The sequence below is a fragment of the Aythya ferina genome (genome assembly GCF_964211825.1).
Source record: "Aythya ferina genome assembly, chromosome: 1".
Lineage (NCBI taxonomy): Eukaryota > Metazoa > Chordata > Aves > Anseriformes > Anatidae > Aythya > Aythya ferina.
Window position 1 is genome coordinate 182,555,128 of NC_140296.1, and position 20,318 is coordinate 182,575,445.

Genomic DNA, 20,318 nt, shown 5'->3' on the forward strand with positions numbered 1-20,318 from the left:
TTCCCAGGAAGGACCAGAGCCTTTGTTTCCTACAGAACAAAATGTGGCCAAGCAATTTCTCACACAAAATTTCAAAACTATTATTATTGCTACACTAGTGTGTCAAAAGTTATACATTAAAGACTGATCTGTATGAGCAATAGTATATAGATTCTTTCAAGTAACTCTTCTGATGGATAGGAAGTTAGCTTAATTACCTCTAAAAATTGTTAATTGGTATGTATAAAACTGTTCTAGCAGTACAGACAAAATGGCTAATGATGGAAGGTGACCACTTAGGCACTGCCTTTTTTTTTTTTTTTTTGCAAAGTTAATAGCTGTTGTCAGACAAATTTTTTTCATCTATAATGATGTATAAATTAAATAAATGCTCAGGTGATGCATTTGAGACATAACTAACATCAGTCTTCATAAAGGCTACAGGCAGAATTTATGCTTCACTTCCCAAAATTCAATCACCCTTAGCTCATCACTCACAATGTATGAATTTACAAACTGCCAATAGGATGCGGTTTTCCTTTAGTCCTGACACTCAAAAACATCTTTTATAGGTTTTTACTCAGACCTGGCCTAAACATGTATTTTCTTTCTTTGCTTAGATGCCCATGGCACAGATGGCAACACAAAAATGAGACAAAGAGCATATTAAACACAAGTCTGTTCTGCTATGCCAACTCTTATGTTCTCTGCACCCACACCTCACATCACGCAGTCCCTAAAAATTCCTTTCCCCCAGTCAAAAACCACCAAGTTATACTGTAAGCATGTCTGGATAAAAGCAATCAGTTTCTTCTATGCATTAGTCCATAAGAAGACCGATAAAATAATGATAAAGCAGTAATGAATCAAGTGCTTGAGGGATTGAAACTGCAAGACAAACTTCAGCCCTGAACATTTTAAAGTAAACTACAGCAGGTATTGTGATTGGATTGCAATCTTTATTATATGCTTGTTGTTTCCTAGTGTAAATAGCAATTCTGAAGTCCAGTGAAGCTTCTGTTGTGGTATACTTAGAGTTGTTAGTGCCCATGTTACTGTGGGATGCGAAGCAGGGCAGCTTTTTTCACATTGGCTCCCTCATGAGAAGACCTAAATTAGAGATTTGTTCCCCTTCTCTGTCATTTGTTGTGCTTTTTTATGCGACACTGCCAGCTATGTGCATTTCAAGGAACGAATAAACACCGAAAAAAACATAAAACGTGCTTAAAAAAGTTGCAAGTTTTTCTCTCTTTAGCTGCGCTTGTGATGCTCCGCTCGGAGCTGGCTTCCTGAGGGACTTCGGAGCAGCCTGCGGAGACACTTTTACATTTTGCCCTAAAAAGCGAGGGCTCAAAGGGGACTTTGTGCAGAAGCGCCCGTCACGAAAACCGGACCGTTACCCGCCCCCGCGCCTCAGGGGAGGGCTGACATGGCGGGGGGGGGTAAGACTACATTTCCCGTGATGCCGCGGGGAGGGGGGGGGGGGCAGCGCGTCACGGCCGCGGGCAGCCAATCGCGGCGCGGCCGGGGCGAGCGCCGTCAGCCGCCAATGTTGTTTTCGCGGAGTCGGGCGACGGGTGCTGTTGGCGGCGGCGCCATCTTGGAAGGGACGAGCCCCCGCGAGCGAGAAGCCCCTGGGCGCTGGCCCGGCCGCCGCCATGCTGTATCTGGAGGACTACCTGGAGAGTGAGTGGCTGCGGGCCGGGGGCGAGCGGCCGGGAGCGGGAGGGAGGAAGAAGAGAGGAGTGGGGAGGAGGGGAGCCGCGAACGGCGAGGCGGCGGCGCCCCCCCTCCCCCACGGCGGCGGGAGCCTGCCTGCCTGACCGGCCTCCCCCCCTCCTCCCCCCCCTCCCTCCGTGTGCCCGCAGTGATCGAGCAGCTTCCCATGGATCTCCGCGACAGGTTCACCGAGATGCGCGAGATGGACCTGCAGGTGCAGAGTACGTGAGTCCCGCCCCCTCCCCGCCTCCTCCGCGCCGAGCCGGCCCCCGCCGCTCCCCTCGGCCCTGGCCCGGCCCCGCCGCCGGCTCCGGCTGCTGCTGGCCGCGGGAGGCGGCGCTGCGGAGGGCCCCGAGCCGCCGGGACTGGGCGCGTGCTCTGTCGCGGAGCCGGCCCGGCGCTAGGACCCAGCCGGGGAGCGGCGCTGCCGGGCTTGTGCCGCTCCCGCGGGCGTTGCGGGCGGCGCGTCCCGAGCTCTGCAGGTTTTCGGCCCCGAAGAGCAGTGGTGGTGGCTTGGAACTGGAGTTGTTGCCCCACTCTTTCAGCAGGTAGCGGTGCGCTGCTTCGGAAACCTTCCAGCCAGCCCCCCTCACCGTATCGGATGCGGAGGAGCTTTTTGCTTAGGCTCTCGTGCCGTAGCCGACGCTTAACCCAAGCATACAGTCAGCTTATGATTTCTTTATAAATCCTGTTGTGCGTATCTGCGCAGATCCCAATGCAACACGCCGCCTCACACAGATTTCAGGACATGTTGCCTTTTGATCTTCACTAACAGTCTCATCAGGGACCTGTGTCCCATAACACTCAGGTGTTGCTGTTGTTTTAATGCAGAATTGATACGTTTATTTATAACTGAGATGCTGAGGTCTTTGTTAATGAAACTTGTACAAGAGATTGTCAGCACTGAACACCTGAACTTTCATAAAGGAGAATGAGAGAAAGAGCAAGGGCTGAAGTAACAAGTGAATGTTGTACGGTAATACAAAATGCAACACCATGCTTTCAATATTTTACCCTGTAGGAGCACAGTTCTTGAAACCAATAGCTTAATTTATAGTAGTTTGAGATGAGGTCTCTTGGGTATTCGAGTGGACCCAGCTGCTCAGTGTAATAGGTTAGTGACATGTTGAACTGGATATAGGATTTTCTGTATACCATGACTTAAGCATTGGCGTCTGTACTTAAAAGTTACGAGAATAGATCAGTTGCCCTGTATGAGAGAGAACACTTGAAGTAACTATTGAGGGGGTGGAACTACCAACTTAGTTCCACATAAGATAAAACAAATTGGCTTCTGTTGAGTAGAGAGGCAAACTCTTAGTTTCTTGAAGTGTGTTTGAGCACTGAGCCAACCAGCGCCAGCAAGGTTGCACCAGTGTCGTTTCCTTTGCTTTAACTGGAAGTGGCAAAAATCACTCTTAATGCATATTGGAAGTGGCGTGTAACACTGAATATAATATGGAAAGACTTAGGCCTAGAGAAAGTTTTCTTGGACCTTGGTACTTCAGTAATTCTTGCACAGTGAGAAACAAGGCATCCAAAGTCCTAATGAAACTTCTGGGCTCGCCTCTCTTCAGAAGGCAGGATACAACATGTGAACCCATAGCCTATTGTGGTGCTATGTAACAGTGACTTCTTGCTGTGAAGATTCAGTGCCTCTGAAGCACTTGAGAACAGTGCTTTGATAAGTGATGATGTGCCAGAAACCTGCAGAAGTCTTGATTGAGAGATAAATGTGTGCGTTAAGAGTGAATGCTGGCTTTATATTCTGTCCTGTTTGGACCACACAGACTTCCGAAGGGGCAGGTGCTGCTTTTTGTCATCGTAAGAAATATAAGCAGGCTGGTGTCTACTGTATGTCCTGATAAGGCTGCTGTGGGAAAAGTGAAGAGCATCTGAGTTGCAGCTTGGTTCTTGAGCTCCAACTGAGAGATTTCCACGTGGAGTATAATCTGTTCTAAGAAATTAGTATGGCAGAATGTATCACAGTTAGGTTAAGAAGGGGAAAAAAGACAACAGGACTTAAGTGTATTGTAGAGAACCTTTCATATAATGTGATCGAGATGACCTGCGTTCCCCTTTGCCATGTTTCTGGTGAAAAACATTTCTGTGGAAGTTTTCACTTAGGCAATTTCACACAGACCAAAATTCCTCCTCAATAAGAAGAAAGGTTTCTCATTCTCATGTCTATGGAGCCATTATAATAATCATCACCCGGCTGTTTTCATTCTAGGAACAGGAGATAGAGCACATTGTCCTTCAGCTTTATGAACAAAATTATAGTCATCTGGTCAAAGAACAAAGCTTTTGTAAGCTTCCATGTAAAACGTGTGCTGCTTGCTTGCTGTTCAGTCTTTGTAATCTTCCCTCAGAATAGCACAGTGAAAGTGGAAAATGTTCACTGTAAAAATTCTCCCACTTCTAATCTGTTTTACACCTAAGTTTGTTGACTACTTTGTCTGAATCTAAATAATGTTGTGAGTCTATGTCACAACTGTTTTGGTTTAGGATTAATTGTGCTCTCTCCAGTCTAAAGTTACTAGTTATGTGTTGGTTCTGATGCTGGAGATTCTCAGCATAGGTAAAATCAATAAACCGTAGATTGTTTAGTACGTGTGATTTTTGTTACTATTTAAGTGACCAACTAGTTCTAGTTGGTGGGTTTTACAAAACTGAGAATACCTTCAGGCTCCATTGGCTTCAAAGAACTAACTAATCATATTTGCAGATTCATGAGTTTCTTGAAGTAGTTACTTAGTTATTCCACCTCCTCCCTCCACTCCCAATCATATGGGGCAGTTTTAATGCTGGTTTCTAAGACGTATTTTACACACAGAGCCAGAAGTCCGTAGGTAGGTGGTGCATTGTCATGTTTAATGTGAAACTATTATCTGGACTGTATTGCTGAGAGTCCTGCTTAAAAAATAAAATGGCAGTACTTCCCTTTATCTTGAGCTTAGCCAGGCTCTCAAAGCTAGTTTGACTGGGGCAGCTGCTTGTTTTTGGAGATATGCAAGCTGTTGCATGCATATACAACATGCATGTCCAGCTGCTGAAATATTAAACTTGGTGCTTGTTTTGAAGAAGGGTGAAAGGAAAAGAAATCTCTGTTCTTGTCTCAATCAATAACCGAACAAGTAACCTGTAGTTGATGTTTTCCTTCCTTACAATCACAAATGTTAGAAAATTTGTGTTACTTGTTCCCCTTGTGATATTTCTCAGCTACACGTAAGCGAGAATCCTGTCCATGGTATCTCATGGTATCTCTCTCTGTGCATTTTCTTCTCAGTTCTATCATACAGGAGCTAGGGGTGGGAGTACCCCTGTGAGCATTTTCAGTTTACTCTTACCCTTCCTTGCATACTACTGGAGAGGGCCTTGAGGTAAAGGTGGTGACGTGACTCTTTGGTTGCTCTACCCTTTTGAGGCACTAATTTTTTTTTTTCAATTATTTGGTTTTGTATTTGACTGTTTCTCTTAGGAGAACATTTTGTTTCCTGCCCAGTTTGTAACTGGCTAGAATGTTCCAAAGTCAGCAGTCTAGAGCCCTGGGTGAGGAGTTTGGGTCATGCTTTAAGTCACTACCACTGCTCTTAGGGACAAAAAACCTTTAGAACTTGGAGGCCTGCCTGTCCCATGTGGAGAGCACAAGAACCTTGATGAGAATCTTAACAGAATGCAATTCTGCTTCTTGGAAATTAAGGTAAATATTTCCATCCTCTGTCCACTGTCACGTGTTTTGTTCTTTTTTGCTCTAGTAGTTTATGCCTTGGTCCTGTCAACTTTGTTTAAGAGCAGTATGCCACTTTATTTTATAATGTTTCCGTATGTTAGAAGATAAATATTATCTTAATCTTTTCCTGTGCTACAGATGCAATGGATCAGCTTGAGCAGAGGGTAAATGAATTTTTTATGAACGCAAAGAAAAACAAACCTGAATGGAGAGAAGAACAAATGACATCAATCAAAAAAGTAAGGATATCACAGGAGTGGGTCACATTTTTCTTTTGAAAAAGAAGATAACCTTAGGAAAAAATAGTTTATCATTGATAGAGACTTAAGTGTTCGGAGCTGTGACTTCCCCTGGGCATTAACAGGAGATGGATAGAACTACCTAAGAGGAGAAAAATGACTGAAAGGTTTCTTTGATCAGGCATTTCTCTCAAGTTTTACCCAGTATTTGCTATTATTATTAAAAAAAAATAAAAAATGTTAGGACCTCAAAGCAGTGAAGAAGCTGGGTACTAAATTTTCAACTTGAGACATTTTGTTCCTGTTTGTGTGACTTGAAGCTATGCAAGTTAATTGGCCTTTTTGTTTTTTAAAGGATATTTTTCAAGCTTAGTTTCAGCATTGTCTGTGACTCTGCCCATGTACTTGTGTATAGTATACATATGGTATATGTAGCATTAGGGAGAGAAGAGTGAGAAGATGGATGTGTTTTTCATTTTGTTTTATCCTGCAGCACTTAGGCATTGGTGGTACTGTTAGCAAGGTGGTTCATCACTTTGTCAGGAAAAAAAATCCTCTCTAGTCTCCTACACATGCTACTTCAGCCCCTTAGTAAGCCAAGGGTTGCGTCCTTAATTAATACAAATAGATGTCTTTATTTAAAAAAAAAAACAAAAGTTAAAATCAAAACATTAACCTCACTACAATAAAAAAAAATATATATTTTTTTGATTTTAGTGGTATAAAGATTTCAGTTAGTTTTCACCTAAGCAAGGCACTTTTCTGTGGAAATCAAAATAAAAAGGCGCTTAAAAAACTTAAAAGCCTGTTTAAAACTAGAGATAAAATATGCTTACACAAACTTAGAGAAGTCTTATCTATGGATTTTCAGTGTTCAGAGCACATTTCAAAATTGCATCTTTAGTCAAATTATTTTTTAATTCATCTATAAGTTAAATTATTTTAAAATACATGAATATAAGCTATATACATTACTTCTCACCATATTTAACTACAGTGTTGAAAAGGCCTCCCATCACACTACTGTGTAGCATCATTTGGAAGGGCAGTAGTATCTGCAGTGATTTTAAAGATCCATATGAAGTAAAAATCATCATTTCACATTGAGTCCATACAAATCCAAGATCGGTCCTTTTTTAGAAGTGAACCAGCTTGTGAAATGGAAATACCACTACTAGGGGAAGTGTCCACATCTTGTAGTTTCACGTTTTCTAAGGCACGAATAAAAAAATGATACCTAATAGAGCTCTCATCTAGCATTTAGCCCATTGTTGCTTACAATAGAGTTTCACAGTCTTTCTGAGAACTTACTTGAATTTCTACTTTTAACATACATTTTGTGCTGGGTTACAATAGCTTAAAATAACTGAAGCAATTTGGTTACATTCATGATTTAAAAACATTCTCTTTATAACAGGATTATTATAAGGCTTTGGAAGATGCAGACGAAAAAGTACAACTGGCTAATCAAATATATGATTTGGTAAGTAGACAGAAGTCGTGTACTGAATTACCTGAATTAATGCCTTAAGGACTCTCAACATTTCAATAAGTACTAAAGCTGTGGTACCTGTGTTACATCACCTTCGTGCACAAACCTTTTGCTGGTGAAAGACATTTAATATTTTATTGACTTCTAAAAATTTTGTTGCTTGTACACAAAATGTACAGAAATAAAAACTTTGGATTTCTAAAATTAGCATATGCTTTTGGGGGATTTCTTTGTTTTTTTGAAGAGCACCACAGGGAAGTTACTCCTCCTTGTAGTATGTGCGTTTCGAGTTTTAAGAATATTTATTTTATACCTTCTTAGAGAACAAAACCTACAAGTTACTGATTTAAAATATAGTAGGCATAAAGCAAGTATTTCTTGTTTTGCTTTGGTTCTGCTTCAGTCTACTAAGGAGTGTTGTAATTTACCCTCTTTTGGTTAGCTGGTAACTGCAAAAACTTGTTCAATTTGTAATAGTTTAAATATAGGTGTAGTATTCTGCTGTATGACTACAGATGTAGAAAACATTTCAAACATGGTGTTTCTTTAGATTTTGTTGATGTTAAGTTTTGGTACTCAAGAACATGTCATACCTTACTCAGAAGCACATAAGTCTTTACATTTTCATTTTATAGACCCTTCTACTCAATACTGATGCTTACTGACATGCACAGTGGCATACATGCAAGTATTGCTATTCAGGAATCCTGTAATTTCCCTATAGCACAAGCTCTTCTAAAGAAAAAACACACATCATAACGCTGTTCTTTGTTTTCCACATTCTATACCCATACTCGCAACATCCCCAAAAGTTCTTAGCCTTTTTTTCCTCAAAGGAAATGCTTAACACTGTGTCTTGGAACATTGCCTACAGTAAGAGGAGGGCTTCTAAGCTGTTAAGCCAATATGCAGCCATGCTGTATCCTATAATTCTCTGGGCAACTTAGAAGCAACAGCCCATTTTGGTGTTAGTTCAAGTACATCTAGTGTCTCTGCTGAGTTAGGGGAATGTAGGTGAACAAGAATTACGCTTCTGTGTGTTCTTCTATATGTGGTTAGTGCTATATGGCAGAAGACCCCTGGAAGGGAAATACTTATCTACACTTTTAATCTATGTCTGCTATTTGAGTTCCAGAACTGGATTCTATTTACTGTTGCTTTGTCTCAAAAACAGGTAGACCGTCACTTAAGAAAACTGGACCAGGAACTGGCTAAATTTAAAATGGAACTTGAAGCAGACAATGCTGGGATTACAGAAATACTAGAGAGACGTAAGTATACATAATTTTCTTGATGGATTTTCTATCACTTTACAAAAATACCAACAAAGTTGTTAGTAGCCTGCAATATTTCCACTTGTTTTGAAATTACACTTTGACCTACATACTTTTCATCTGTCAGTGATTCTCAGGTTTTAGTTCCAACTTTGGTTTTTACCAGCACAGTCAAAATACAACTGAGAAATTAGAATAACTTTTTTTTCACTGAGCTATTGCACTTGTGAATTGCTACAGTAAGGTAAAGAATTCTTTAAACCTGTTGGTAATGCTATAGTTATCTAAAAGTATTGCAACCTAAGCCTGCCACCTGCTCACCCAGATGAAAGCGTACCATTTCTTAAACAAAGTGATTGCCACCACATTGAGGAAAGTGGGTGTTCCAGTTAGAGGCATGGAATGTCAAGTATTGTGGAGAAGAAACCATCTTGCTTAACAAATAGTGCAGTATAGCAAAGCTAGCATTCAGAATGTAAATGTGATATAATGTGACAGGTCTGTGGCCAGCTTGGTGTGGAACAATCCAGCCTTTCTATACCTGTCAGCATTTAGACGTCAGCTTCAAATGTGATTGTGTTTTTTGTGTTCTTGAAATTTGAAGTTCATTTAGCTCCATAATCACAGAAGAGTCAGTGACTCTTCTTCATAAGCAAGGCTAGTAAAAGGTAAGCTAAATCACCTGAAGAAATTAGGAGTAAACATTCTTTCTTTGAACTTTAAATTTGCCATAAAAGCTGTTTCTTTTGATATTTTGTTTGTAATTGCTATTGTAAAATAACAGGCACAAAAAGAAAACTGTGAAGTAAGTGTTTTTTAATGAATTAACAACTGCAGAAAAGGACTAGCTTATTTTAATCAGAATCCAAGCTGAAGTTTTACGATCTAATACTAACTTAAGTTGGGGCATTTGTTTGATGAGGTAGGTAGGATTTTCAAAACTGGAAATATAAGTGTACCATATAGCATATTACATCTTTAAGGTACTCTACTATTTAATAAGATGAAAAGTAGAAGCCTCTTAACATTCTTAGCTTTCAGAGTAAATACATATTATTGAGGTTCCTCCAGAGGGCAGCCTTTGGACTAATTCATAACGTGATGAATGTCAGCTCAGCCAAAATACCTCTGTGCTATTAACCTCTTCCAGAGTAACTTCTACATTTTTGTAATGACTTTCAAGTACTTTTTTAAAGTACTGAAAAAGAAAGAGGTAAAGAAGAAATGTAGGAACTGCAGATTTAGAGAAATTGATATGAATTACGTAAATTGTCTTCTGTATAAATGTAAAATGCTTAGTTTTGCAGCTAGTCTTTGCTGAATATTGATACACAAGTTGTTGTTTATTGTTCTAATAGGTATTTATGGTCATAGTCCCTGCTATGTTGTAATCATTGAGGTGAGTGGGTAATATTGCAAGATAGGTTATTCTTACACTTGCATTTGCCCACCCTCACTCCACCCTTTGTGTTTTGTTTTTTCTTTTATTTATTCTTTGGATTGCCACACTGTATTTTGAATGTTAGAGAATTTGGGTGCTGATCTGAAACCTTGAAGGATATTTCTAGTGTTTGCGTGGTTTGAGTCGATGTGACAAGATGGGAGATTACCTCATTAATACAGTTTATCTGTTACTGCACTTTGACATTTATGTTCATAAGTGTAGCTATGATCTTTTTTTAAGTTTACATCAGCGCAGATTGTCAGTATTTCTGGTGCAGCATTACAAGTCTATGTGCAACTCATTGGAACAAGTAGCATATTGGAAGCAGTGTTGTTCTTGGGTCTCCTTATTGGCCTTGATTTTAACAGTGTTTCAACAGTTGCACAGCAGCAGTCACCAATTTCCATTTTAAAACTGCTCTGTTTTAAAAGGCTTCACAAATGAAAAGTCCTGTTTAACTAGCTTAATTTCCTTTTATGACAATGATACCCACTTAGATGACCAAGGGAAGCCAGTAGGTGTAATCTTTTTGGATTTCAGCAAAACTTTTGATAGTGTTTCTCTTAGCATCCTTCTGGACAAAATGTCTAGCATACAGCTAGATAAACATATAATACGATGTGCAAACGATTGGCTGGTGGGTCAGGCTCAGAGGGTTATAGTAAATGGGGTTGCGTCAGGCTGGTGGCCATTCACTGTTGGGGTTCTGTTGGGCTCCCTCCATTTTAGGGCTTTACTGTTTCAATGTAGGACCCAAAGGTATGTTTGCATATGTTTGGTATGTTTGGGTAAGTTTGCAGACTTATGTTTGTGAGTGTTTGGCCAGCGTTCTCAGACAGATGGTCTGGCTTTTGGGTGTTCCTTTGTGGAGCCAGGAGTTGGACTCGGTGATCCTTATGGGTCCCTTCCAAGTCAGGGTACTCTGATTCTACTTGATTTCTCCTGGTTTTATTATGGGAAGGATTGGAACTGTGGCAAAAATCCTTCTGATTAAAATAAATATAACTATGTAGTGATTTGGTTAATATTGTAAAGACTTTTAATATCTGAAAGTTAAAAGTGTCAGTGGTGACTTTAAACTTTTCTATCCTTTTTACCTCTGTTAGGGTCTCTGGAGCTGGACACACCGTCGCAGCCTGTGAATAACCATCACGCCCATTCTCACACTCCAGTAGAGAGTGAGTATTGGAGATTAAAACTATGTTTACTTTTTAGGTTTCTTACTCTAGTCATCAAGCAGTATTAAGTAAAAAAAAAAAAAAAAGTCTGAACTTGTATTATTTTCTTCCAAACATTGGGGGAAAAAATGTTATAATGCATTGATGATTTCTATTCAGAAGAACTGCATGAAGGAAATAAGGTTTTGCTGGAGGCAGCTAGTTGAAAGTGCTGTTTTATTTTCTTAGTTACAGTTTTACTTTCAAGCTTAAAAAGTTTTGCTTTTAAGTTCCCTTCATTTGTTCTACTTAGAAAGGAAACACAATCCATCTTCTCACCATAGTGCAACAGATCATGTTCCTGAGAAGAAGTTTAAATCTGAAGCTCTTCTATCTACCCTTACTTCAGATGCTTCTAAAGAAAATACACCAGGTAATCTTAATTGTTTTAGATTTTACTACTTTTTTAGAGGGAGAAATCAAATTATGTTAGTGAACCTCTCTTTTTGAAATTAGAGGTTCATAGCTTTTCCTTTGGGATATTCAGTCATTTGAAACATGAGAAATTGCAAGCATTGTTACTCATCTGTGTTTTCCATGAAGTTCATCAACTTTACTGTCACCTGACAGCTGCATGTTCACTGTTTCTTTTTATTTACATTGGTTAGAAGACAATAGCAGTACCGTTTCATTCAGCCAGTGGTAGAAGTAAGAGATCTATGTGTTATTTTTGGAAAGAGCCACATGGGCTTAATCTCCCAAGTAGGAAAAGAATTTTCATTCATCTTTTAAGGGTTGGTACAACCTGGCATTCAGCTGTCATGAAATAAAATTGTTTTGAGTATTGTGTTTTTTAAAACAGGTGAGAAGTCCTTTTGACTTTTGAATAAAAACAAACCACAACTTTCTGTACGTTTTCAAAATGAGGATATTTCATAGTTTCTTTTCTGAGAACGAAAGATCATGAGAGGGTATAGTAAGTAAACTACATTTGTTTTTGGAATCTAATACTGTTTTAATGCTAGCTGTAAAGAAGTCTCCTTTGTAGTCCCTTTATTCATTTTTAAGGAATTTCACAGGAGATGGCAAATAAAATGGAACTATGTTTGAACAGGTGCCAGTCTGTAGATGGTCATGAAAATCTATGGTTCATTACAATTGTGATTTTTTTTTTTTTTTTTTTAGTTTTTGGAATTAAGACTGTGCTATTTTAGGAACAGTTAAGTTGTACGTTCTGATTCTTACTGACTGCTGGGACAATTGAGGAAAAAGTCTTATTTCAACTGAGGTTAGGTTTATATAGACATGGCAGCCGGCTCCATTACTCAGTAGCTGAATATGACAGTGGGGACTGTCTGTCTAAAAGGATTCCTTGCACATTAGGATAGGGAACTTTTTTTTTTTTCAGCCAATACTGGCTGTGTCAAATTTATTTTCTTATATATATTTTTTAACTTTTTCTTCCAAATGATTGGACAACTCTGGTGCATAAATGGAGTTCCTATTCTTTCACTGGTTGTCATATATAACTCTTCTTAAAATGCAGAGGAATTTAGTTTCATTTTGAATTTCATCAATGTGTTCTGTTCATCAAGGGTGTCGAAACAATAATTCATCATCTTCAAACAATGCATACAATACAAACTCTTCTCAACCATTGGCATCATATAACCTGGGCTCATTATCTTCAGGATCGGGGGCCGGTGCTATTACCATGGCAGCAGCTCAAGCAGTGCAAGCCACAGCACAGGTAATGTCAAAACATTCTTGTCAGCCTGCCATCCACTGTTAATTAAGAAGAAAGACTTTTTTTTTAATCTGAACTTCTACAATCACTTTCAGCTGATGTGATTCAGTTCTCATATTATCATCATTGTTTATATGCTACAGTTTCATCCTCTACATCTTCCATAAAAGGACTGCTTATTTTGTAGCTTTTCCTCTGGGATATTCTTACCCATTTTTACCACTTACCATACATCCTTTTGTAAAAGGATAACTTATGAATCTGTGTGAATAATAGTTAGCGTCCTGGTATGTCTTACATAAGAGCTCTCCTGTGCAATCTGATACACTGTGAGTATTCCTTTTAGATGAAGGAAGGAAGAAGAACATCCAGTCTAAAAGCCAGCTATGAAGCATTTAAGAACAATGATTTTCAGCTTGGAAGAGAATTTTCATTATCCAGAGATTCAACTGGGTATTCATCATCAGCTCTGGCATCTACGTTAACACAAACATTAAGTTCATCAAACACAGATTCACGAAGTGGCAGAAAAAGCAAGTAGGTTTTGTTGTTGACTGCGGTTATGCTTTTAAGAGAGCTAAACTTTCCCTTGAAGGCCGTGTTAGAAATAATTTGTATTTAATATTCATGGGAGAAAAAAAGAAGCAGAAAGTAGTTATTTTCAGCTGGTCTTTTTTTTTTTTTTGTACAGGACTTTCTTCTTTTTCTCCTCACATCTCTTTTTATTTAAGCAAACTCACTTCAAGGTTTTAAATGTTCTGATTTGCTTTTTTTGTCTGTTACATTGTGTAGTTTCTTTTCTCATTTTTCCCTCTTTCGGAGAGAAGATTTGGCCTAAATGTAAATGTTGGGGATTACTATGCAGTGCTTTATAGATGGTTTTGAAGTAAATCTGGAGATTTTCTTCATGCCACTTCACAGATAATCACAACACATTATGACATCTGACAATCTAAGAGAAAATTGAATTATTTTTATTTCTGATTAGGATGAATTTTTAAAGCATTTGATGACTCTAGTCTTTTGCTTGAAAGAGTTTGTCCCAGAGTGTACAGCATTTTAAACTGACTTGCATTTTTTTTATTTCTTCATATAGATTTGTGTTCATCCACTGTTCAGTTAGTAATTTTATTTTTAGACGCATTTTTCATCTACATATATCTTGGGTGTCTGACCTGACATAGAAGCAAAGGCATAGGATTTGTATACTGGTGCTATTCCAGAGGAGTGATTGGTGATGCTGGAGTAGAGATTAGCATAGGATCAGTCATCTTCAAAAAACTGTTCTCTATTGGACGTGACATATGACATTACTTATATGCAAATTCCTGTTTTATCGGTAATATTTTCTTGATGGAGACTTGACACCAAGTCTGTCGATTAAAACTCTGTGAAGAAAAACATCCGTTGAAACTATTTGACAGCTTAAAGCTCTTAGGCTATTTTAATCAATGGAATTTATCTTGTACTAGCAAGCTGGTAAGACTGGGTTACTTTTCCAAAGAGATTCAGTTTGACCATCTCGGTTCTTGAGTGAAATCTGTTAGGGGAATGCCACTTTGGGATTTACATACTGCAGTGCTTCAGTCGGCAAAGAATTGCTTTCAGGACATTCCACTTGGAAGTAAATGAATTCAAATTATGGCATGCTGTTTTTTTCTTTTTTCCAGAAACAACAACAAATCCTCAAGTCAGCAGTCCTCATCATCCTCCTCTTCATCCTCTCTGTCGTCGTGTTCTTCTTCATCTGCACTGGCACAAGAACTGTCTCAGCAAACAGCAGTAATACCAGAGTCTGATTCCAATAGCCAAGTTGACTGGACCTATGATCCAAATGAGCCACGTTACTGCATTTGTAATCAGGTAAAAATGTCTTCCAGCCTGAAATATAACTGGATTTGCTGTTTCACTGTGGGTGAACTTTCTCCTCTGATTGTTTATTTAAAAAAACAGTTTGTTTTTTTTTTTAAATGAGCAGAATTTCAGTGCTATAAATAGCTATAAATAGCATGTTTTTATCTATTTACTGGTAATACAAATAACGAATTCAACTGTTGAAGCTAAAACTAAAAGTTTTCCAGCGATATGCCATACTTGAAGAGTTCTGAATTTTTTAATAAATACTTCAGGAACTTTTAAATTCAGAATTGAACGAGTTCACAGTGACTTTAATTAAAATGCTAAGTTAAAGTAATGCTTGTTTTCTCCTACTTTTTCTTTTATAAAATAAATAAATGATGGTAAAGATACTATTTTTGTAAAAGGCACCCAGAAACTTGAAAGACTGAATCAGAGCACAAGACACTTGTGTATAAAATAAGAACAGGCATTTTAAATACTTTCAAGTATTGGATTTTTTTTTTAAGACTTTATAGAATTCTGTGATTCTTGTGAAGGTATCTAATTGTTTCAAATAGAGCTTGAAATTGCCATATGTGCAAGGGAAATGCCAAACATAAAAGTGCTTTGAATTCCATCCCTTTTAAAATGTTGATTGCTTTTAATTATTTTCTTTTTTACCAGGTGTCGTATGGTGAAATGGTAGGCTGTGATAACCAAGATGTAAGTAACAACGTTCTGAATGTTCAGAAGAGAGTCCTTGTGCGTGTAACTTGCTTACAGGAACTGCTTCTCTTTAGAATTGTTTTTACAGTAGCGTGCTTTTTACTAGTTTTCAATATTAGTGAAAACACAGAACGGTAAAGATTTTTATTTTTAGTTTGTTTGCTTTCAAACCTCCCCCCCAAAAAAAGAAGAAAAAAAAAAAATTCAAGTCCCCTACCTCATCTTGGACTTACCAGTGATGTTAAAAGTAAATAAATCACATATAAGATAGGTGGAAGTGAATAGAGACAGAAGGAAATATGTTTCTAATATTATTCTTCCCAGCCACATGCGAGTTCCATGTATTTCTCCTTCGTTAAGCACAAAAAGATTCAATTATTGTGTGTAATGAGTACTCAGTCCTGTGAAACTTGCTTTTAAGAACTTATAAGTTTGTGAAGCTCTTCTGTTCTAAACAAAACTGCTGCTTGGTAATTTTTTTTCTGGTTGAAAGACCTTTTTTTGCTTAAAAAACATATACAAAAAATAGAAGTTGAACTTTGAACCTTTGCATTAAACAAACTTGAATATTTCATCCCCTATTCACAGTCTTAAGCGTTGTAATTACATACTTGTAATTTTTTTCCTTCTATGAACAGATTAAAATATAAAACAAACAAACAACAAAAAATTCCAACCTTGAAACTTTCTTTAAATATCGGAAACGTACCACTTGAATATTCTGATGCTTATGGATTTCACTTTTACTACTTTATTTTTTTTATTCTTACTTCCTCTTTCATGATTTATATTGAGACTGAAGGAATCGTGCAGAAAATCAGTTAGTGAAAGAATGAAAAAGAGAAAGAGAGGTTTGCAGTTGATATTAGAAACAGTGGTAGTGTCAGGTTCATAGAAAATTTTATGGAAAAACTTAAACAGAAGTAGAGCTTAAGTGTTTGTGTGAAAAGTACAATGTGAATTAATGTCCATGTGAGTTGAATCATTCTTTAGGAAACTTCTCCACATCTGTCTCCCCACAGTTCAGATTCTTTTAGAAGTCTACACCTTTTCCTGGGAAGGTTTGACGTATTTAAAATACTCCTTATTTTTGGGAACTTCTAGCTCTTTCACTACTAGTACCATTTATCCCATTCAAATAAGGTTTAAAAGAACATGTCAGTGTAAGCATGTGCTTACTGAGATACTGCTGCATTCAAACAGAAGTGAGTGATGACTGTTATGTCACTTAGAAATGTTAGAAAAGAAGAGGGATTCAGTCCCTCGTTTTTTTCCTTTATTTCTTGTGCAAGGCAGAATCTATGCTTTTTGCCAGCCCTTCTGTTTTCATAGAATTTTACTTGTGATAGATGTTGCAAGAAAAAAGGAAAATCTCACACCTTCTCTCTCTGTATTTTTGTAGTGCCCCATTGAGTGGTTCCATTACGGATGTGTTGGACTGACAGAAGCACCAAAAGGGAAATGGTACTGTCCACAGTGTACAGCTGCAATGAAAAGAAGAGGCAGTAGACATAAATAAATGTCTTCATCTGGAAAACAAATTGCATACTAGATTTTTTTTTTTTTTTTAGAGGACTTGTGGTGGGGGTTTCTCCCCTTACCCACTTCTTTGCAACCACTTAAAAAGGGTTAACATAGCAGTCATAAGATCTTGAACTATTGATTTTGCTGGTTATGTTTTAATATTGTAAGTAAATTGTTTATGCACAATGATGTGCTACAGATACTATTCCAGTGAGCCTTGGGTTGTGCCAGTGGCCAACATATGCAGACATTTGTACTATCAAACCATTTTCTCTAAGCAATGGGCATTCTACGATTACTCAATCTTCAAAATTCTGATAAGTCAAGATTTTAAATGTATGTTTTATATTCAACAGATATATTCTGCTGCATGTACTGTACTCAAGAGCTGTTATGTAACACTATGTATATAAATGGTGCAGAAAGTCATTGCTTCTGAAAAAAAAATATAAGACAATGGTTTTTAAAATGCCTTTATAGCTTTGGTTCTTTATGAAACTTAATTCAGCAGGCTGAAGAAAATGGTTCTTGTATACAGCGGGCTGTTGTCCTCTAGGGTACTTGAGTATGTAAAAACAAAACAAAAAATGCTGTAGGATAAAACAAACTTGTGCCATTAGTCTTTATATGTTTCTGCTCCAGAGAAGGTGCAGACCATAAGAGGAAAAAAAGGTGTTAAAGTGATGATAAATTTTTATACCAAATGTGTTTATTTTTTTGTGCAAGTAATCCTTTAAATTTGAATTGTATTAGGTGTTAAAATAAAACAACCTCAACTCCTCGAATTAATGTTTTCTGTGCATTTGTCAAAAAAAGAAACGGGTTGTTCCTGAAATGATCTCAAAGGAATATAGCAAAGTTTGCTTGAGAAATTCCTGCCATATTCTTTCCTGGACAGCGATGTTCATGTACAAGCCAACACATGGTGCAGCAAAGACGTAAAGGGATAAATAGTTCATCCAGCTGTAGAATCCCTGGAGGTAACAAGGGATATCATGTTAGGAAGCCTAAATGGAGGCCAATAAATGTTTGGATCCTAAAGACCTGATAGTTGAGCATTGTACATATTGTAGCACAGAATCAGCTTGTATTTAAATGGGAGCCTGTTAAAGTTACTACATTTGACTGTTAATATAATGGAAAGATTCTGGATTTTTCATTCCATCTTGTTTATTTTGGGTGTAGGTTGTAGATTTGCTTTCACGGAAAATTGCCTTTTGTTGTTTTTGTGTGGCTCTTTTATGTAGCAGTGCTGAACAGAAACAAAATTATTGCTCCTTTTCACACCCTCCTTCCTTCCACTACTAAAAAAAAAAAAAAACGTTCCATTTGGAGTAAAGATTTTTTTTCATAGCACTGGGATTCTCGTTGGGCTGTCAGGGTAGTTTTCATGGACTTTCATGGTAGTTTTCCTTGAAATCTTTCCAAACACATGTAGAGGGAAGGAGAGAGAGAGAGAGAAAAAAATAGTATTTCACCACATGACTGCAAATAATGTCAAGGAAATCGAGTGGATTACTAGTACCAGGAGTACATGCAGAAAATACAGGTTTTATCTTAAAAAAAAAAAAAAAAAAAAAAAAAAAAAAGAAAAAAAAAAGAAAACAGGCTTCTGTCACAATATTTTTAATGAAGAAGGTAATCATTTTAAATTCATACTAGGGAAAAGTAGATGAATAAGAAAGAAAACGTGATTATGGATAATAAAGTATCTTTGGTAAAAGATTAAGGTATAAGTTGATTAAAAAAAGCAAATGGCAATATAACTAAGGTTCCAGTAAAACTCTAACATTACTCTGAAATTAACCAACTGTGTACGCATTTCTGTGGAAATCAGTCTAAAGAACACTTCAGGACTAGAATATCTGGTTTTGAGTGAGGCTTTTGAGCCTATAGAGATAAGAGAAACTATTTGTTCAATAGGAAACTGGTGCCATGCTGTGAATTTAAGTTAAATAGGCAATAAGTAATCTAGACTTCCTTTGGAATGGATGTTTGAGTCTCTAGGACTAAGAACAAAATTCCTTAAGAATTAAGACAATAGATATCAAACTCCTTCACTCTAGTGGTGACAATAGAATCATAGAATCATAGAATATCCTGAGTTGGAAGGGACCCTTAAGGATCATCAAGTCCAACTCTTGACACCACACAGGTCTACCCAAAAGCTCAGACCATGTGCCTAAGTTCACAGTCCAATCTCTTCTTAAATTCAGACAGGCTCGGTGCAGTGACCACTTCCCTGGGGAGCCTGTTCCAGTGTGCAACCACCCTCTCTGTGAAGAACCCCCTCCTGACGTCCAGCCTAAATTTCCCCTGCCTCAGCTTAACCCCGTTCCCGCGGGTCCTGTCACTAGTGTTAATGGAGAAAAGGTCTCCTGCCTCTTGACACCCCCTTACGAGGAAGTTGTAGACTGTGAATACCTAGAATGGTACAGAGTGCAAATCCAAAAAGAAGTTTCAAGCTTTAGCAAACTGGTTTGCTGTTTCACCTGACTACATATACATATATATGTATATATACACACACACACTTTAATGGAGCAGGTAGGTAGAGAGCTCAAAGGAGCAAAAAAACAAATGTCCTTGTTAGTACATTAAGCATTTTGTTTCTAAGTTAAGGAAACAGAAATGGACAAATGTGGAAAAAAAATGCACAAGTTAAAAATGTAGAACATTAAAGCCTTTAGGTGCTTTTGTATTTGTTCTAAACAGGAAGCGTGTGAGAGAAGTTTACAGGTCAGCAGGTGATTAAAGTGCAAAAAGAATTGAAATTTTACTGTGATGGACAAGCTAAATTATTTCTTTGCTGCGTAGGTTAGACAAATCTGAATACCAGGGCCCTTTCCACAGCATGCATGAAGATTGCTCTCAAAGAGAAGGCACCCTTAGTGTCTGCAACAAATCACTGGGGGCAAATGTTCATGGGAGTTCTGACAGAACTCATGTATGGAATGTTTTAGATACTGTTATGCATAATTATAATTTCAGAGGGGCTAGAAAGCAATAAAAATAATGCCAATTTTTAGAAAGCTTCATGTTGGATTTCCAAACTTAATGTACATTTTCTCTATGCATTGATAAAGAATAAAATTAGTGTATGTGTGAGTAGATACATATTGGCAGAGTCCTTGCATCATTTTAATAAGAGTTTATGGAAAGCTTCGTTGAGTAAACAAAGAAGGCAAGCCTGATGCAGATGTAGTGGTTTTATAACCCTGCCAGGCATCTGAGCTTCACCACAACTGCTCTCTTACCCTTCTCAAAGGAACAGGGGGAGAAAATACCATAGAAAAGGGCTCAAGGTTGAGAAAAGGACAGGGAAATTGGTCGCAGTTTACTAGCATGAGCAAAACAGTATCTGCATAGGCAGATTAAAACAATTTATCACTAAATAAAAAATAGAACAGAAAAACTAAACACAAACTAAATTTCCCCTATCCAC

General features: G+C 37.9%; 1 protein-coding gene across 7 annotated transcripts; it reads left to right on the forward strand.

Moving 5' to 3' along the window:
* Positions 1 to 1,501: 1,501 nt before the first annotated feature.
* Positions 1,502 to 17,658, forward strand: ING3 (inhibitor of growth family member 3). Of its 7 annotated transcripts, XM_084531768.1 has the most exons (13): positions 1,528 to 1,665; positions 1,848 to 1,919; positions 5,296 to 5,401; positions 5,570 to 5,670; positions 7,088 to 7,153; positions 8,337 to 8,433; positions 10,987 to 11,058; positions 11,351 to 11,470; positions 12,633 to 12,787; positions 13,131 to 13,321; positions 14,455 to 14,647; positions 15,308 to 15,346; positions 16,752 to 17,658. In XM_084531768.1, exons 4-13 carry the CDS (start codon positions 5,575 to 5,577, stop codon positions 16,866 to 16,868), a joined length of 1,146 nt encoding a protein of 381 aa, XP_084387894.1. In that variant the 5' UTR covers positions 1,528 to 1,665; positions 1,848 to 1,919; positions 5,296 to 5,401; positions 5,570 to 5,574; the 3' UTR covers positions 16,869 to 17,658. The 7 variants fall into 7 exon arrangements, 5 of the variants coding, with proteins under 5 accessions (XP_084387892.1, XP_084387893.1, XP_084387894.1 ...); XM_084531766.1 differs by lacking the exon at positions 5,296 to 5,401 and having other exon boundaries at positions 1,502 to 1,665; XR_014696661.1 differs by lacking the exon at positions 5,296 to 5,401 and having other exon boundaries at positions 1,506 to 1,665; positions 11,382 to 11,470; positions 12,729 to 12,787.
* The last annotated feature ends 2,660 nt before the right edge of the window (positions 17,659 to 20,318 follow it).